This window comes from Palaemon carinicauda, chromosome 22 (genome assembly GCF_036898095.1).
Source record: "Palaemon carinicauda isolate YSFRI2023 chromosome 22, ASM3689809v2, whole genome shotgun sequence".
NCBI classification, from domain to species: domain Eukaryota; kingdom Metazoa; phylum Arthropoda; class Malacostraca; order Decapoda; family Palaemonidae; genus Palaemon; species Palaemon carinicauda.
The window spans coordinates 112,127,766-112,146,218 of record NC_090746.1 but is presented as its reverse complement, the minus strand read 5'-3'; the positions used below and the strand labels follow the sequence as shown (position 1 = coordinate 112,146,218).

Here is an 18,453-nt window from a genome sequence, read left to right as displayed (position 1 = left end):
CGGGTGGTCAAAGTCATTTCTTGAGAGCGCCCAGATTAGGGGTTTGATGAGGTCCTGTTGTATGGGTTGCAGCCCTTGATACTTCAGCTCCTGGGGGTCTGTCAGCATCCTAAGAGGATCGCGAGGCTCCGTAAGGAAGACGTACTTACAAGGCAGAGTAATCGTCTAAGTCGACTTCCTTACCAGGTACCTATTTATTTTGTTTTTGTTATATTGATAACCGTCAAAATGAAATAAAAAACTCTTAGCTTATACGATGTAAACATAATTAACTCTGGTCTCTACCCACCTCCTTGGGTGTGAATCAGCTATTATATATTCACCGGCTAAGTTAAATATTTAAAAATGATATTTTAATTATAAAATAAATTTTTGAATATACTTACCCGGTGAATATATAAATTAAACGACCCTCCCTTCCTCCCCAATAGAGACGCAGTGGGATGAGAAGAAATTGAGGATTTGTTTACATCGAGAGTGGTATCTGGCCGACAGTTGGCGCTGGTGGGCACACCCGCAACCTGTATAGCGATCGCTGGCGAGTTTTTATGTATGTGTCTGTCGAGCAACAGAGTTGCAGCTATTATATATTCACCAGGTAAGTATATTCAAAAATTTATTTTATAATTAAAATATCATATTTTAATTTTTTTTTATTTATTTTTCTATGATAAGAAACTAATTTCAGCCGTTAAAGGTATAAATCTGGGGTGATTTCTGTGCTTGAAAATTTAGTATTAGATTTATTAGTATCAGGCATTTTAGTGGGTGGTTTTAGGTCTTTTAATATTGAAAGACCTCCAGTAATCCTATCATTTCTTTGTTGGTATTAAGATATATTGTTAAGTATTTGAATAGTTGTTTTAAACCTTTGAAAAAGCTTTTGCTTAAGATCTCAAAGGTAAAATTTATGTCTGTTGGCTCTGGCAGCAGAAAACAAACCTGTAATCTGCAATCAATGTCTTTTATATTTAAAGTATAGTATGCTTTGGTAATTATAAGATAATTTTATCTGTTACTTGATTTCAGAGAAAAAAAAAATTAATTTTAGATTAGTTTACCATAATTTTTAAAATTTTCCTTCTTTACAAAACAAAGTGGTTGTTAGTTCAGGGATTAGTTTTCCTTGAGTGGTAAGAGCCGTGCCGTTCAATATTGTTTGGACGATTCCACTGGTATTAGAGCTAATGGGCTTAATTTCTTTTATGGTACTGTATTAGAATTACAATGCTACCTCAGTCCAAAAATTCAATGTCCTTCAGTATCATCGTTCAGTCACGAAAGCTTTAGAAGAATTGGATCCAAATCTAATGAAAGATGTGGAAATTAGGGTTCATAATGTAAACAGTATAGATAAATCTCCAATTATTACTAAAATCTTTCTTTAGAAAGTGGTTTAGGGCCACTCAATGGCATACCAAGTCTGTATTTGCTAAACAGTATCTTAAAAAGAGTTCTCGTTTATGTTGCCTTCAGAGCTTATAAGGGCTGCTGGGGAATGAGGTCTAATAACGTGGAGAATTTAATTGGTTAGTTTGGTAGACTTATCCTTTGGGTTTGTGATCTAGTAGTCTTTCAAATCTGATTTATTGGTTTTTGTAAAATTATACATGTAGTTCCACAATAGTTTTTAGTTAGGTGATAATGTATTATTTAGAAATGTCAATTTGGAGCTTAGAGTACCCAAAAACCTAGACTACATGTAGGCTATGTCAAAGAAAACTACTGTACATACCTTATCTCTTGTTCACTGGCTACTCACCACCACTAGTATGGGAGTCAACAATATGAACATTTTGGGGCTTCATGGAAATAAACAGAATTTCGTTGATGAATTTTATTTTTCAATATTTATACTCTCCCAATTTTCATATACATCCCCACCCTCCCCCCACTGACTAGTGATGTTGATGGTACAGTGAATTATATCGACTTTGAGGCTGATGAAGTTATACAACTTGCGGAAAATTTAATTGTTTTTAGATGATGGTAAGTCTCATTGTTTTATGAGAGGCACTAGTATATTGGAAGGAAATAAAACAGAAAATGTTTAAATTTTTAAGGGGTAACTCTGGCATCCAAGCTTCCAGAAACTAAAGCAATATGAGTATCAGATGAGTATAGAACTAATTTTTTTTATTATTGATAAAAATCTATTGTGAAACACAGTGCCTCTTTCCTGTCTGAGGCTACAAAAGGCATGTAATGAAATAGTGTACATACATGCATATAAGCATGAATTAAAATTGTAAAAACAATAAACTACGAACGTGTAATTCGGGTATGAAAAACTTTTTAATAGAATTAATATTGTTGATTTATCATTTATTTTCTTCATTTATTCTTTAGAAGAATTTGATAGCCTGGAAAAATATCTAAAGTATAATGGACCATGCATTTCTTTTGAAGGGTGTGTTGTAGTGTTAGGTGGAAGTCATATGTTTCGATACAACGATCCCCAAGAGGCAGCTAGATTACGAAAGGAAGGAAACAAAACTCACCTTAATCTTTCTCGTCTCTCATTTTTATCAAGATCCACCACTGATTTGGTTAGATCTTTCGACAATCTCTCCGGGTAAGTTTTCTGTTGCTTACCATTTATTTTTAGAATACTTAATATTTATCAGAAGGAGACTATTGTAAAGGTCACTTGTAAAGTGTATTTCTTGAATGAGTTCTAAAAATTTGAGTAACGTAAAGTTTCAATATTTAGACATTAAGGAGAGAATACATTGAAGATGATGATTATTTTTTTTTCTTATTTCTTGTTTTATATAATTACTTGAGGACATGCAAGTAGATTGAAGTTTTATCTAGAAAAAAGTGGTTGAATATGGGGCTATAAATATAATTAAAACAAGTTTTGGGTAAATAAGAATCAAGATGCATGAAGTGGAAGGATTTTGTTTTAAGGAGTACTGTAATACTGTATATTAAAAAATCTGGGGATCAGGTAAAAGAGGCCATGGGGATGGGCTGTAGGTATAGTAGAGTACTAATGCGGTATATAAAGTAGGTTAAGGTAACAAAATTTTTTTCTTGCGAGTTATAGAACTTGCTTGAAAGATTTGCTTTTATGTACCAAGTAACAATTTTAGCTAGGTAAAGTATAAAAAGTTTCACAGTTAATTAGAGATATATTGAAGGGAACAAATTAAAAGTAAAAGATAAAAGTAATGCAAAGACATTGAATTAAGGCAACTTGAATGGTACTTGAGGAGAATGAGTTAGCGTAAAGTCAAGAATTCTCTTGGATCTGGGTATTGAAATAATAGAGAAAGTTGAAGGATTAAAGAATGGAAAAGGAAAGGCCCTAGGAGTTGACAGGCTTATAAGCTAGATTCAGTAGTACACTTAAGAAAATGTAACTGAGCGGATGGCTCGTGTGATAACATTTGTCTAGATTGGAGAAATGCTTCAAAGGGGTGGATGATAGGAAAATATTCCTTTATACAAGAGTCTAGTTGATGAGGGTGATAGAATTGCAAGGATAGAATTTTGTGTAGTAAGTGTATTTAAGAGTTGTTGTTATGAAAATATGATAGATAGCAGTAGGACTATTGGAGGAGAAGCAGAGTTTGGTTAGGTAAGGAGAGCAGTGAAAGGATCAAATGTTTTCATTTCTAGACAGTTTTGAGCAAATTTTATTGGTGAAAATGAAAGTACCTAAAAGAGCCTCATAATATAATTGAGGTAGATATTTATGGGAAAGGTATTTAGTAAGCATGGTGTATAATGTATCTTTGTTGAGAGTGCTCACAGATTTAAATGATATTAATGTAGTAAGGTTACAAAGAATACCAAATATTATATGAACAGGGGTGATGATATAGTTGCTAAAAAATAAAAAAAAATGATGAGGTATACTGACAACTTTCACATGGTTAGATTTATGAAATATTTATACAGCATACCTATGTAAGTGACTTCTGTAGTGTAGCTTGGCATGATATTTTTTTATCTTTATTACAGTTGTTGTTTTTAACCAATTTACTACATTATATGCTGATCCACTTCTAATCTGAAGCCTGATAAGGACTTCAGTGTAGTATATCATGAATTAGCAGAATTTACAGTGTGTACTTTTCTTCTCAGGTTGGAGGGTGATACTGAAAAACAACAGTCTGAAAGTAGTAATGTTTCACGTTTAGGAAAGGTAAGGAACACTTTAATAATTAGGGTATTATACATTGCTACTCAGTTATTAAAATAGAGCCTGCCTGAATATTTTTTCTAAATGGCTATTTTGTTTTTAATTGGCTGTTATCTTGAGTAATGTTTTAAGGAACCTGATTTTTATGTTCATCTAATTAAAAAAATATATAGCTTGAAAATTACAGTTGTTTGAAATAAAATTTATTACAGTAATTGGTTTTAAGTGGGTGACTATTGTATATTCATACTGATGAAATATCCTGGTACCATAGGATCTTTTCTTTTGTTAAAATCCTTAGAAAATATTCTATGCTTTCAGAAGTGTCTTTTATTTTCAGTGATTTTAGAAATTCTAATCAAGCAATGAAAAATATTATTCAAAAGGTTCTGTTTGTCATAAGTTATTTGAAGCTGACATAAACATTGAACTAAGCAAGATGCTTGTTCACGCAAGCATTAAAGCAAATGATAATTTGTAACAAGTATTACTAGATTAAACTAAATGTTCATTTATGATGGGACACTTCTGAAGTCCAATATGTTTTTTAAATTGAATGGATGAAACATATAACTGATTAAACTAATTAAAGTGAATATGAATCACCATAAAATTTTAGTGGTTATAGGTAGGAAAAAAAAGTACAGTGCATTTTCCTTATCCTTGGGTAATGCTACAAAAATAGAAAATATATCTCAAGTTTAGAATGAAACCAAGGTTCTTTTATTTTTAGGGGGTTCAATGCGCATTTCTAACATTGCATTATACTAGGAAATATGTCATATATTTCATCTATGGAATATATCAATTTTTTATTGTTTAATTTATGATACGTATAATGTGTGTGAACAAGATTTATTAACTAGTTAATAAATGTTTTACCACCAGATGACAAAATTATCAGAAACAGCTGACCTATGCGAAATGTCTACTCAGACAAGTCTCCATACACACAGTCAGCCAACCACCCCTCTTGGAAGCCACTTAGATGATGGGAGAGGATCTAGTTATGCTTTAAGAAAGTCAAGTTTGACCTTGCCACTCTTGAATGAAAAGGAAGACCCAGGGGGTGGTATAAGTTGTAACTCCACACCTGCTTCCGAGACTTTTTATACAGCTACCTCAGTCTTGTCTCCTGATATACGAGATTTAACCTCTCCTTGGTCTCCCCTTCCATTAGATAGGTCACTCTCTGTAAAGAGAGAAAGCGAAGGACTTGGTGCTGCTTGTGGACCCTTTGCTCAGGGAAACTGTGATTTGCCTTCCAAAGTGCCTAAAAGTTATGAAGTGACAGAGGGCACATCCCATTTTGAACGAGATGACGACTTGTGTTCTTCGGTGTATAAATCTCCAAGTGCCAGTAAAAATGAAGATGTTTCTAGTTTTGGTGATGTGCCCAGTTCAGATAATGTATGGGAACACAATGTAAATCTTAATCAAATAGCAAAAGCATGTGATAACAATTCTTGTGATATATTAGGTTTTAAAGGACCCCCTACATCTCCCATTCTCCAAACTGAGGGTCATCCTCATCCCCAAGGTTCTCCAGGAGTTGAAGGGGCAGCTACTTCTACTCCAATCAAGTTTAACAGCACTCCAGGAATTAGGAAGGAGGACTGTCGAAGACAGGTGTATTCAGATGAAAAGAAGGAAAGTTGTGGTGCCTCCTCAACAGATTATGAAGGCAATTACAATGAATTTGTAAAGTCAAGCAGTGCATCTGTTGCTACTAGTTCATCAGACTTTGATAGACAATCAATTGTATATAATGTAGAGGTAAATGCAAATAATAATTTTAGAACTAATAGAAATGGAAATGCTGATGCATACCAGCCTCATGAGGAGGAGATGAGGAAAGAAAATGACAATATCACAGATGGCCCAGATTGTGAAGGGGTTAATACTAGATTAGGTAGTGATGAAGGTGAATCATTACTTTGGCATCCTGGGTTGGAAGATCTCTGCAAATCAAGTGTCTTGATTTCACCGGACGGTGATGTTAGCAAAGCTGCTGAGGTTCTTTTACGATTGAGGGAAAATGAAGATAAATCTAATATGAGCATGGAGGAGAAGGTATGTGTAGTTTCATTTTGCATTTATCTTTAGTTCAGAGTCCTTTAGTTGAAGACTAAAAGGAAAGGATTTTATATAATCTATGTTAGCATGTAATGTACTATATATGTATGATCAATGTATTTTTACTGGTTTGATTTAGTTTTGATCAAAACACTTACATATACTGTGTATATATATATATATATATATATATATATATATATATATATATATATATATATATATATATATATATATATATATATATATATATTTTGTTTTGTTTCATTTGTTGATGTTGGCTACCCCCCAAAATTGGGGGAAGTGCCTTGGTATATGTATGTATGTATATATATATATATATATATATATATATATATATATATATATATATATATATATATATATATATATATATATATATATATATATGTATATATGTATATATATATATATATATATATATATATATATATATATATATATATATATATATATATATATATATACACACACACACACACTGTTTGTTCCTTTTAAAGGTTTAAGGTTTAAAGGCCGCTCATGAATGGCAGAGGCAAAGGACAGTGACATTACCTTATCAAGCAGGACACTGCCCTAGAGACTGACCTTATACTGTTTACATATGATTATTGCTCAAGTCCCTTCTTGACCCAAGCTAGGACTAAGGAGGGCCAGGCATTGGCTGGTGATGACTTAGCAGATAGACCTATAGGCTCCCACAAACCCCCCATCCCCTGCTCAAAAGGATGGTGAGGCTGCAGTGACCAAAGGAACTAACGAGTCGAACCACAGTCTGCTGCTCACCAGTCAGGGATGTTACCACTTAAGCCTTCTTTCGTCCTCAGGGATTTGGTTCGTGGAGAATCATAAAAATGCATCATATAATGCAGAATTAGTACAAAATTATTATTATGATTACTTGCTAAGCAGGATGCTATAAGCCCAGGGTCCCCAACAGGGAAAATAGTCCAATGAGGAAAGGAAACAAGGAAAATAAAATATTTTAAGAACAGTAAGACCATTGAAATAAATAATTCCTTTAGAAACTATAAAATCTTTTAACAAAACAAAAAGAAGAGAAATTAGATAGAATAGTGTGCCCGAGTGTACCCTTAAGCAAGAGAATTCTAACCGAAGACAGTGGAAGACCATGGTACAGAGGCTATGGTACTACTCAAGACCAGAGAGCAATTGTTTGATTTTGGAGTGTCCATCTCCTAGAAAAGCTGCTTACCATAGTTAAAGAGTCTCTTCTACCCTTACCAAGAGGAAAGTAGCCTTTTGAAAAATTACAGTGCTTTAATTAACCCCTTGGGTGAAGAAGAATTGTTTGGTAATGTCAGTGTTGTTGGGTGTATGGGACAGAGAAGAATCTATAAAGAACAGGCCAGACTATTCGGTGTATGTGTAGGCAAAGGGAAAGTGAACCGTTACTAGAGAGAAGAATCCAATGTAGTACTGTCTGGCTAGTCAAAAGGACCACATAGCTCTAGCGGTAGTATCTGATTTTTCATAGACAAATTAGATTGTAGTAGAACTCAAATTCTCATCAGTATAGTACAGTATATCATAGGAAAATTGTGTAATCAACTAAAAAACAAACAAGGAATATTATTTATACTTTTAAATGTCAACATAGATGATTGTTGGAAAGAAAGCTCTCGAAAAATAGAAATTAGCCAACCCAATTTGAAAATACAGATAAAAAATAGGCCTAGTAAGATGTTTTCTTTGGTATCCATCTGAAAATAAAAATCAGCATATTTCAAACCAGAATTACCTGAAATGTCAAAATAGGCCAATAACTGATTTTTCTTGTACAATCTACCCTAGACTATTTAAAACTCAAATTCTCATCAGTATACATAATTTTTTTTTCTTATTACCTATGAACCAAGGAATAAATACTATTTATATCATTAAATTGTCAAACTAACAGAATGTGGAAAAAAAGAGAGCACCATAAACTATACTTAGCCTATTTGAAAACATGAGTAATAACCTCAAGATTCCTAATTTACATTAGTAAAATCGTAAAATAATAACTGATGCAGATTATGAACAAAATTTCTAGGAAAAAACAAAAGGTAAAATATTAGCTTGTTTGGAGCAAAAGCACCTGTAGGCCTTATTCTCATTGACAAAGTGCAGGTTAATTTATTGTATATCAGAATCACATTTAGTGTAGACTAATATACAAAAACATCGTTTTAAGCTTTTGATAATTATTGAATGTCTTTGATACCAAAGTTAATTAGGAAATAAATGTAATGCCCAAATTCAAAATAGTTGGAAATCAGTTTATAAGATACATCCTACCAGTCACAAAACCAAATAATTTATTAATAAAATAATTTTAAGCAAAGTTAGTAATAAAGTTTGTAATAAAATGAAAAATTCATTAAGCTTTCTTATTCTGAAATTTCTCTAAAACATACATGGAAAATCTCACTATTGTGGAGAAGCTCAGGCACTTGTGCATTGTAATATATGACGGGCTAGTTGTTGTGTCAACTTAGCCGCTGTAACCGATAACGTCCAATGTATTAGCAATGATGGCTTCATTTTCAGATGCAATGAGTTTTCTTAGTTTTTTCATGCTGATTTCTTTTGCTTGATGTATAATATTTTAAATGAAATATTTTTCATGCTATTCTAAAGCAATTCCCTTATTAGCTTAAATAATGCATGCAACCATATAGGCCTAAACTTGTTCACTGAATCGAACACAAGAAATTCACTGTCTTCATTACCATTTCACATAAGATTATTTTTTTTTTTGCACAAAATATGAGATTGATGACTGCCAAACTTGATTTGGTAACCCTTTGATGCTGATGCATGATTTAAAAATGGAATTTAATATGTTGCATATAATCTACCAAAATGTGCTACAGTCATTGGACTATTAGGATGTGTTATAATTTGAGAAATCCTTGGAATGCGTCTCAACCATATGTAAGGGACTTACTGTATACCAATACATACATACATAAAGTATTTTGTATTACATTAAATTAAATGATTTGTGTGTGTATTATATATATATATATATATATATATATATATATATATATATATATATATATATATATGTATATATATATATATATATATATATATATATATATATATATATATATATACAGTATATATATATATATATATATATATATATATATATATATATATATATATGTATATATATATATATATATATATATATATATATATATATATATATATATATATATATATATATATATATACTATATATATATATATATATGTATGTATATATATATATATACAGTATATATATATATATATATATATATATATATATATATATATATATATATATACTGTATATATATATATATATATATATATATATATATATATATATATATATATGTATATATATGTATATATATATATATATATATATATATATATATATATATATATATATATATATATATACTGTATATATATATATATATATATATATATATATATATATATATATATATATATATATATATATATATATATATATATATATATATATATATATATACACACACACACACAGTATATACCATATATATAATCCATGTTTATTGCATATTTTTAAAGATCAGAGAGCTTGAAGCTCTGAAGCAACACTATAGTAACCTTGAAGACCAGCTGATGAATCAACCTTCCGTTATCAGCAAACTTGCTGCAAATAGGACAAGTGATTCAGGTGTAACTGCCATGGGATTGCAAGATGACCAAGAGCAAGTGTTCGATATTGGCAGACCAACTAATCTACCTTTGGATTCATCTCTATTGCAAGAAGACAGGTAATTATCAATTTTATATAAAATTCTAATTTTTCTGAGATATTGCAAAGTATTTATATTTGTATATTCAATCCTTGAAGACAAGAAGTAGTTTATTGAATGAAATATGATAGTATATCTTTTAAGAACAAACTCTAAGCCAACCATGTGAAAGGTAGCAATGTTAACTCGGTGGTATGATTAGACTATGAATTGTAATAATGAAAAAGTAATGTACATTGCAGTTTCCTCCTGAACAGTCCCAATTAATGTATTCCCTTAGAAAAGCCTCTCAAAATTTTTTCTTAGCAATTATTTTAGTCTAGTATTATTGTATAAAAGCACTTTTGCATTACACATAACAGTCATAATGATCAATGGTACAGAGAATACAACATATCATCATAAAGTAAATTTACTGCACAGTATTCTTTTATGTTGAAAAAACTTGAAATGTTAATTTAAAAAATAAAAGTAAAATAAGTGTACTTTGCTAGTTGGTATTGATAATTTGGAAAATATGTTGTCACTATTTTCAATTTTCAAACATACTGTGCACTTCAAAAAGTGCTGTATGTGTACTATATTGTACAATCACTCAAATTAAAATTTGACTGAAATCAGAAATCCACTCTAAGTAATAAGTTTATAGCGAGCTGTAATAAAAATCTATCTCTTAAGCTAGTGGTAGAAGAACCAAAACTTGCAATAAGAGTTTTGAACCCTACTCATAATTTAAAATTTTTCATAAGGTAGTAATTTTTACTTTGCATCAATAGATGATGTATAAGAATTTTTTTTATAGATGAAAAGGATTGCATTACAGTACATGGAAGTCCATTCACCCTCCCCTTTGATCAGATACAAGTATACCATTAATGTCCTGTGCAGTAAGGGCAAAACTTTGTCCAGAAACTGGGGGTCGACCACTGGGATGTTTATACCTCACAAGAGGGCTGTCTGATTGTTTGGAAGTGCTAGATCCTTTTCCTGGTAAATTCTAAAGTCTGCCAGCCCCTGAGTATTAAAGTAGTCGTCATCATCTCCTACTTCACGCTTCATAGTCCTCAGCCATGTAGGCCTGGTTCTTCCAACTCTTCGTGTGCCTTGTGGAGCTCAGTTAAAAGTTTGGTGAACTAATCTTTCTTGGGGAGTGCAAAGAGCATGCCCAAATCATCTCCATTTACCCCTCACCATGATCTCATCCACATATGGCACTCGAGTAATTTCTCTCATAATATTTCTAATCTTGTCCTGCCATTTAACTCCCAATAAGTAATATGTTCTAGTAAATTAATGGTTTGTTATCTAATTATAAAAAAGAATTATTTCTTTAAGAATACCATTGATGTTGGACACTATTGATTTTATAGATTGGCATTGCTCATTGAGCGTGAAGTACAAAGACGGGTTTTGGAAGAAGTGGTTGCACGTGAAAATGCTGCTTTGAGTTCAAGATCACAGTATAGACGTACTTATCGTTCGATGAGTGCTTCCATGGATCCATGGAATCTGTAAGTCTGATATTTTGTGCATTGTTAGTGAAATATATATATATATCCATATATTTTTTTTATAATTGAATTTTTTGGATAAAGAGATCACAGAGTTATACAGTATGTATATTACCACCGTGTAAAAAGAATTACAATTGCTATCTAATGTTGGTCATTATTACTTCATCAGTGGCGTGAGGGTTCTGACTCCAGCTGAAGTTAGACCTTACACATCAATGAGTGTAAGTTTTCACTTAAAGATTTTAGTTAAAACCTTTGTTTAGAAATGTATGAACAATAGATGCATGATATAAAAACCTATTTTAAAAATGCATGTTTTGATTTAAAGTTAATGTTTTGCTCTTAGCCATGCAGTTCCTGACCTTTACTTCTGGCCTTTATTTGTGCACACACTATAAATAATATTCCTTTTTATTTGCATGATATTTACAAGTTTTAATTGCCGTGATCATTACTGTAAAAAGACCATATACATTAGGCAATTCTTTTTGTTACACTGTATATAATCTTTTAATAGCTCATATTTCAAGTAATAGAATGATTCATTCAAAGGTAATTTTAATCTGGTTATTTTTATTTTTGTTTGCGTAAATTGGATTTCAAGTTTTGTGATTAATGGTTAAAGATCAAGGCTTCATGAAGACACCTTAGTCTTTCAAGCTGTTGATTAGTATTTTAAGGCTTTGATAAATTTTGTTATAGTGTTTCTGTTACTGAATGAAAGTGTAATATATGAAATGATAACAATATAACGAATTTTAGTCAGTAGCTTAAAAGCAGCACCATATTCAATGCTGACAGAAAATACATTACAGATAAAGACTGGATGACAGAAACCAAGTTGTCTTTCAGCAAATAAAGGGTTGTAGAAAAAATTGGTTTATTTTGGGAAGAACTATTTAAACTAGTTTTTAAATTTCCTCCATTATCTTTGGCCTCTTCCATATAGATTTTCAAATTCTTCAACTTGAACATTACAATTTTGACCTTTCATTATAAAATGTCATATGTATGTCTTATGAGATTTTACCTTGGGTGGTTTAGTAATCTTAGTAAACTATTTTATCATAATGGAAAAAAATCTGGTGGTTGCTGGTCATGCAAAGTAATTCTTAGGGATTAGAGTTGTATTTGCTTGCTAATGAGCTGGGTGAGTTAGTTTTATTTTAGTATGTAAATTATTTTGTTAATCTAAAAAATAATGAAACATGCTTATCTTTGTGTAAGTGAGTTTTATTGATGAAAATGTCACCATTGTTACTCTTCACTTCTGCAAGTTCAAAGATACTTGATATTCCATCCTTTTTTATAGAGAAAATGATTAATGATGGATACTTGAAATTTTGCAATGTAAAAACACTTTGACATATATTGTATTAGAGTGGGGTGCTGAAGTTTAAGAGCATGCTCCTGGGCTGGCAAACCTGTATGTAGGCCCCAGTGAGTGCCCCTTGTGATCAGCTTTAGTGCTGTTCCTCTGTGTCTATCACTTCCCAGTGCCTGTCACCCCTGGCTTGTGCATGTGATTGGGGGCTGTGTCTCCCTCCCTCTCTGTGCCTGTGACCCCAACCACTTTGTGTCTGTTACTATTGTCAGTGAGTTTGCCTGCTATTTCCTGTGACAGTGTCCTTCAGTGTTGTTCTCCCCCAAAGGGAGCTTTGTCATTGATGGTTGCTCAGCTTGGTTAATTACAGTAATAGCAAGGTCTGTTTGCTGATCCTGAGGAGAAAGTCAGTAAGCGAAAGAAGTGATTTGTTTCCTTTCCTCTCCCGACTTTTTTTCCTCATCCACTTCTTCCCCTTCCGGCTCTTTTTCCTTGTCCTCTTCTTCCTCTTCCTCTTCCAATTTTGATTTTGATGCTTGTTTTCTAAGAACAAGAATAAGAAGGACATCAAAGAAGCCCAAAAAGGCCAGTTGTAGTTACAAGTAGGGCTCTTGTCAAAACCACCTCTCATTTGGGGAGGGAATGACAACCGAGTAGTTCACAGCCCTGTGACATGACCCTCCCCATGGCCTCGACCAGGGTTTCCCTGGCTACCTACTAGCCAGGAGGGACAGAGGTACACCTTCTGCTGGCCTGTGTTAAATGAGGTTGGTTGTTCTCCTTCGCCTTTATTCCTAGACGATTAGACATTGGACTCTGCTCCCTTCTCTGAATGGGGTACTGCTGTGTCTGCTGTTGAGAAGAGGATGCCTGTCGATGGTTGTTAAGACTTTGACTTCTCTGCTTGCAGAACTTTAGGAGAAAGTTGGTAAGAGCGAGAAGCAATTCATTCCCCTTCCTCTTCTGATTCTGATACTTCTTAGAAGTAGTAGTCAAGGAAGTCCAGTCGGTCACAAGAATTGGCCTCTTGACGATATCATTTCTTCTTAGGAAAGGATGGGTGACACCCAGGTGGTTCCCAGGCCTGATAATTTGGCCCTATTGGGACAGAGTGCACAGCTCTGTGCCAGGACTTAGCACCTTCTGTCTGCCTTGTGTTGGATGAGCTTGCGCACTCTTCTTCATCTTTCCTATCTTGAAGGTGGATTCTACTCCATTCTTTGAATGGGGGTATTGCTGCATTTCCTATATTTGAAGAGGGTACTCTGTGGGCTAGCAACTTCTGTGATTTCTTCCCTTGGGAGAGTTTTGTTGTTGGTGATTGCTTAGGCCTCAACTTTTCAGCTTATAGAGCCTGAGGAGAAGTTGCTGAGCTAAATAACTTTTCCATTACATTTCCAATTCCAAGTTCTCCTCTTCTTATTTGCCAACTATTCTTCCCCTTACTTGGTGATGAAGCTTTCATACTGTTACAATCTGGATTTGATATAAATGCTGGTAAGATACATTTCTGAGCACTATTCTTATTAGACTGGATCTTAAAGAAACAGTTCTCCCCCATCCTCCCTTTACAAGGATGATGGTGAAATGAATACCTATCCTTTGCCCATCTTTTGACAGGTATTTCATTCCAGAGTGCATTTCCCCTTTGGGGGGAAGATTTCTTCAGTGACTAAGTACCAAGTACATACCAAGTACTGGCCAGGTCCTATCAGCCTACTTATCCCTATGAGGGGCTAATAGGAGGTTGCTGGAGTCATCTACCTCTCTTCCATACTGGACCAGGGAGCTTGCCATTTCCAGGGAAAATAGGAAGCCAGCCAGTTTGGTTCTAGGGAGACTTCTACCCACCAATGAAGAAGTCTCCCCATTTTAAAAGACGAAATGTCTGTTTGCATGTAGAAACAAGTAAAAAGTCTTAAGAGTAATTTTTATTTTCTCGAGCTGTACCAACCTGAATCCTTCCTTTGGAGTTAAAATTCCCTCCTCAACCACCCATCCTGAGTTGAAAGTGAAAAGTTAAGAGTCTTTGACAAATGAATAGGAATGGCTATTTGCCCACACTCACCACATTTTGTTAACTACCTCGTTAACAATTTCAACGATCATTCTAGCTCTGCCAGAGACACTCCTTATTTTAATTGCTTTTAATATTTGTTCTATTTTCCATGTCAAACAAAGCTAATATATTTCCGGAAAGAACTGTTCCTATCTCTGTAAAATATGGATGTTGAGGTCAAATTCTGTAATTTATAACATATTCTCTGAGAATTGGTATGAGTTCAACAATACTGTACTTACATCTTGAGAGATTTCAGGGTTGGCATTTTTCAAGTATTCGTCTCCACACTGAAATGGAGAAAACAGGTTATGAAGGCAACAATAATCTGTCAGAGGTAGAAAAAAGACAAGTAAGATTGTTAGTTTGTAATATAAGAATACCTTTTACTACTCTTGCTTCTAAGATTTAGAGCACAATATATTGTTTTCTCCCTTTTGAATTTAGGTACCTGGCAGGGTCAACCCACAAATGGTTGAATTTGTAGTTGCTGTCATTGGGGGCCAAGTATTAGCTTTAAAGGAAGACAATGAGGACTATTCATTACAGTATTCCACTTCCTAACTCAATTTTGTTCCTACATTAATTGCAACTCAGATATATAGAATGCTTGGAATCTATGCTTTAACATCTCCTGCTTATCTCTCAAGTGAGTCTTCATAGCCTTAGTTCCTAACTCATAACAGTCTGTAAATACTTTCTTTGATTCTTACATGCATTCAAAAAATTTCTTGGTCATTCAGGAACTTGGCGCCTCTCCTAAATTATGATTTGAACACACTGTACGATTGATGGATTATGATAAAAAATGTAGCTTTATAAGAAAGTCATCATATGATATGATACCTCCTCTCAGTGCCATTAATCTCACAGCCTTATATCCAGTCGACACAAAATGTGATGTAGTTAATTGATGGATACCCGAGGGTCAAGGTGGCAAGTGTTTTATTACAGTATATATATATATATATATATATATATATATATATATATATATATATATATATATATATATATATATATATATATATATATATATATATATATATATATATATATATATATATATATATATATATATAAAGTAATTATGCGGTATAAAAGATCTTTAACAGAAGGATTATTGCCATCAATAGGAAACTTGATGAAAAAAAATGTAGGCTTGAATAAAATTCCATACAGAAGGAAATTTGCCTCTACAAATTAGGTAGCATCAGGTAGTATGTGATTTATGGCATACACTAATTTCAATAATTAGCATATTTGGGAAAAAAATGTTTCAATCCTAACTCTTTCTAATTTATGCTGTCCATTTACGACAGTTATGGAATGGAATGTTGATTGAATGATTATTTAGTTTTACTAACAACTTCTAAATAGGAAACTGCTTGAATATGTAGGCAATTTAGATAGAATATTTTGCATTTTCATCAATTTATTAAATCTAGTTTATTAAAGCTGGTTTAGCACCTCACTGTCTTCAACATTTTCAGTATTCTAACTAATTGTAGTACATAGTGCAAGGCTGTTATTTTGATTTCCCTTGCAGCAGTGTTGGAAGTATATAGCAGTTAAGAGTTTGCATCTCAGTTTAATTTGATTCTTGATTAGTAATAGAGTACTATACTCTGTGTTATATATTTCAGTGGATGTCCTAGAAGTGTAGATTGTTAAAACTAATACTGTTCTGTTCTTTGGAAAAAATGACTAATTTATGCCTGCTGGTTACTCAATACTTTATGTACGAAATGAAGATGCTTTTTTCTGTAGAGCATGACTTAGGCTGGAGGAACGTAGAGAGTAGAGGTCCCCTTTTTGTTTTTGTTTCATTTGTTGATGTCGGCTACCCCCCAAAATTGGGGGAAGTGCCTTGTTATATGTATGTATGTATGCATGACTTAGTTCAGTGTGCAAATTCTTAGCTTTAGTATCATTAGTTTGTTTGATCTCAATTGCCAATGTATAGGAGAAATGTTTTGTTTTGAATCCAAGCTTGGAATTAGTTTATGAACAGTATAAAGTTGGTCAGCTTTTGTCATTCAAGTACTGTACGTGTATCTAATTTATAAGCTTTATCTTAGAATAAAACTAAGAAGATATTTTTGTTTGCAATGTAAACCAGTTTTATAGATAAGGATAATGTAATATTTATAAGGATAATTCATAATGAAATTTTATGGACAGGACAATAATATATATCCTTTTTTGTTATAAATGCTTGTGTTTGAATTAAACTACATAATTCTGGTACTGAGTCCATAATTTTTGCTTATCATTATTCTTCAAAGTTGACTGTGAAGTAATTTTGCCATTAATAATTTTGCTGGCTGGTTAACAAAAAATACTTTCTATAGGCTGGTTATGAAATGGAAGGGGAAGGTGGAAACCACCTGTATCAAAGTACGACATCAGCAGATGACTTACTTCTAACTCCTGGACCATTGCAATCTCCTTTAAGTAAGTTGAAATGATAAGCCTAGTGTCCTCATAGTGAATTATTTTATTATAGTTTTGAGAGGTATATTGAGGATTTTTATAACACTGTATTTCTGTTCTGTATCATTGAAAGAAAGTTTTTCTATCTAGATCTTTATCATTTATTTTCTTTTTAAATTTTTCTTTGAAGTAAATCTTAAGAATGATATTTACAAGCTATGAAATCTTATCATTAAGAAAGTGTGGGGTAAGTGGTATTTTTCACTAAAATGTAATGTAGAGTTATTAAAATGTAACCATACCTTGAAAAAAAATCATGTACTGTAATATTGTTATACTGTATTTGTAAAAATTATGTTCATTTCTTTTTCAAATAGCTGATTATGATATGTCATGTGGGATCTGTGTCTGCATTCCTGGTTATGAATTGAAAGGGTCAGGTTCATCTGCACACTGGGAGTATGAGGTAAGAATTTTATTTGTTTATTTTTCAGAAGTATCTTTCTGGGCTCAACCTGTGCCGCCCAGTGAAATGCTCCTTTTAGCACCATTTATAAGGTATATAACTGCTTAGAAATGGTGCTAAAAGGAGCATTTCACTGGGCGGCACAGGTCTCTCGCCCAGAAATAGATTTTTCCTTCGCCAGAATCCCTTTTTTAAAACTATCTTTTTCATGATATTTGCTCATATGAACAGAACTGCCAAATACAGCATATTAATCAGTCTAAAATTCATCAGGGTTTTGTATCATTGCCCCATTTTAATTGCTTGGAAATGGGACCTTTACTTTTTGATGGCTCTTCCTTTGATAAGTGTCTTGAGTAATAAGGAATAAGTTATTATTATTACAAGTGTACATGACCCATCAACAATGATGGTTAAATATGCACCTAGATATGCACGCACTAACCATACCAACCTGAGTCCTTTGAGTTATACTTCCCGCCTCATCCACCCCGCAAGCCTTAGCTGAAGGTCAATGGCTACTCAGTCTGCTGTGGGAGGGGAGAGCGCTTCCCCGCCACCCGCCAGTAACTACCGACACCTTATTCAA

The 18,453-nt window shown here is 32.9% G+C and overlaps 1 protein-coding gene across 1 annotated transcript in view; it reads left to right on the top strand.

Moving 5' to 3' along the window:
* Positions 1–18,453, top strand: part of Klp98A (kinesin-like protein 98A) — a 100,512-nt gene that overhangs the window by 75,812 nt on the left and 6,247 nt on the right. The window contains exons 13-20 of the mRNA XM_068346637.1: positions 2,410–2,575; positions 4,096–4,156; positions 5,042–6,226; positions 9,875–10,083; positions 11,436–11,576; positions 11,749–11,800; positions 17,317–17,419; positions 17,776–17,864. Coding sequence (XP_068202738.1) covers positions 2,410–2,575; positions 4,096–4,156; positions 5,042–6,226; positions 9,875–10,083; positions 11,436–11,576; positions 11,749–11,800; positions 17,317–17,419; positions 17,776–17,864 — 2,006 coding nt within the window. The remainder of the gene's footprint in view (positions 1–2,409; positions 2,576–4,095; positions 4,157–5,041; positions 6,227–9,874; positions 10,084–11,435; positions 11,577–11,748; positions 11,801–17,316; positions 17,420–17,775; positions 17,865–18,453) is intronic.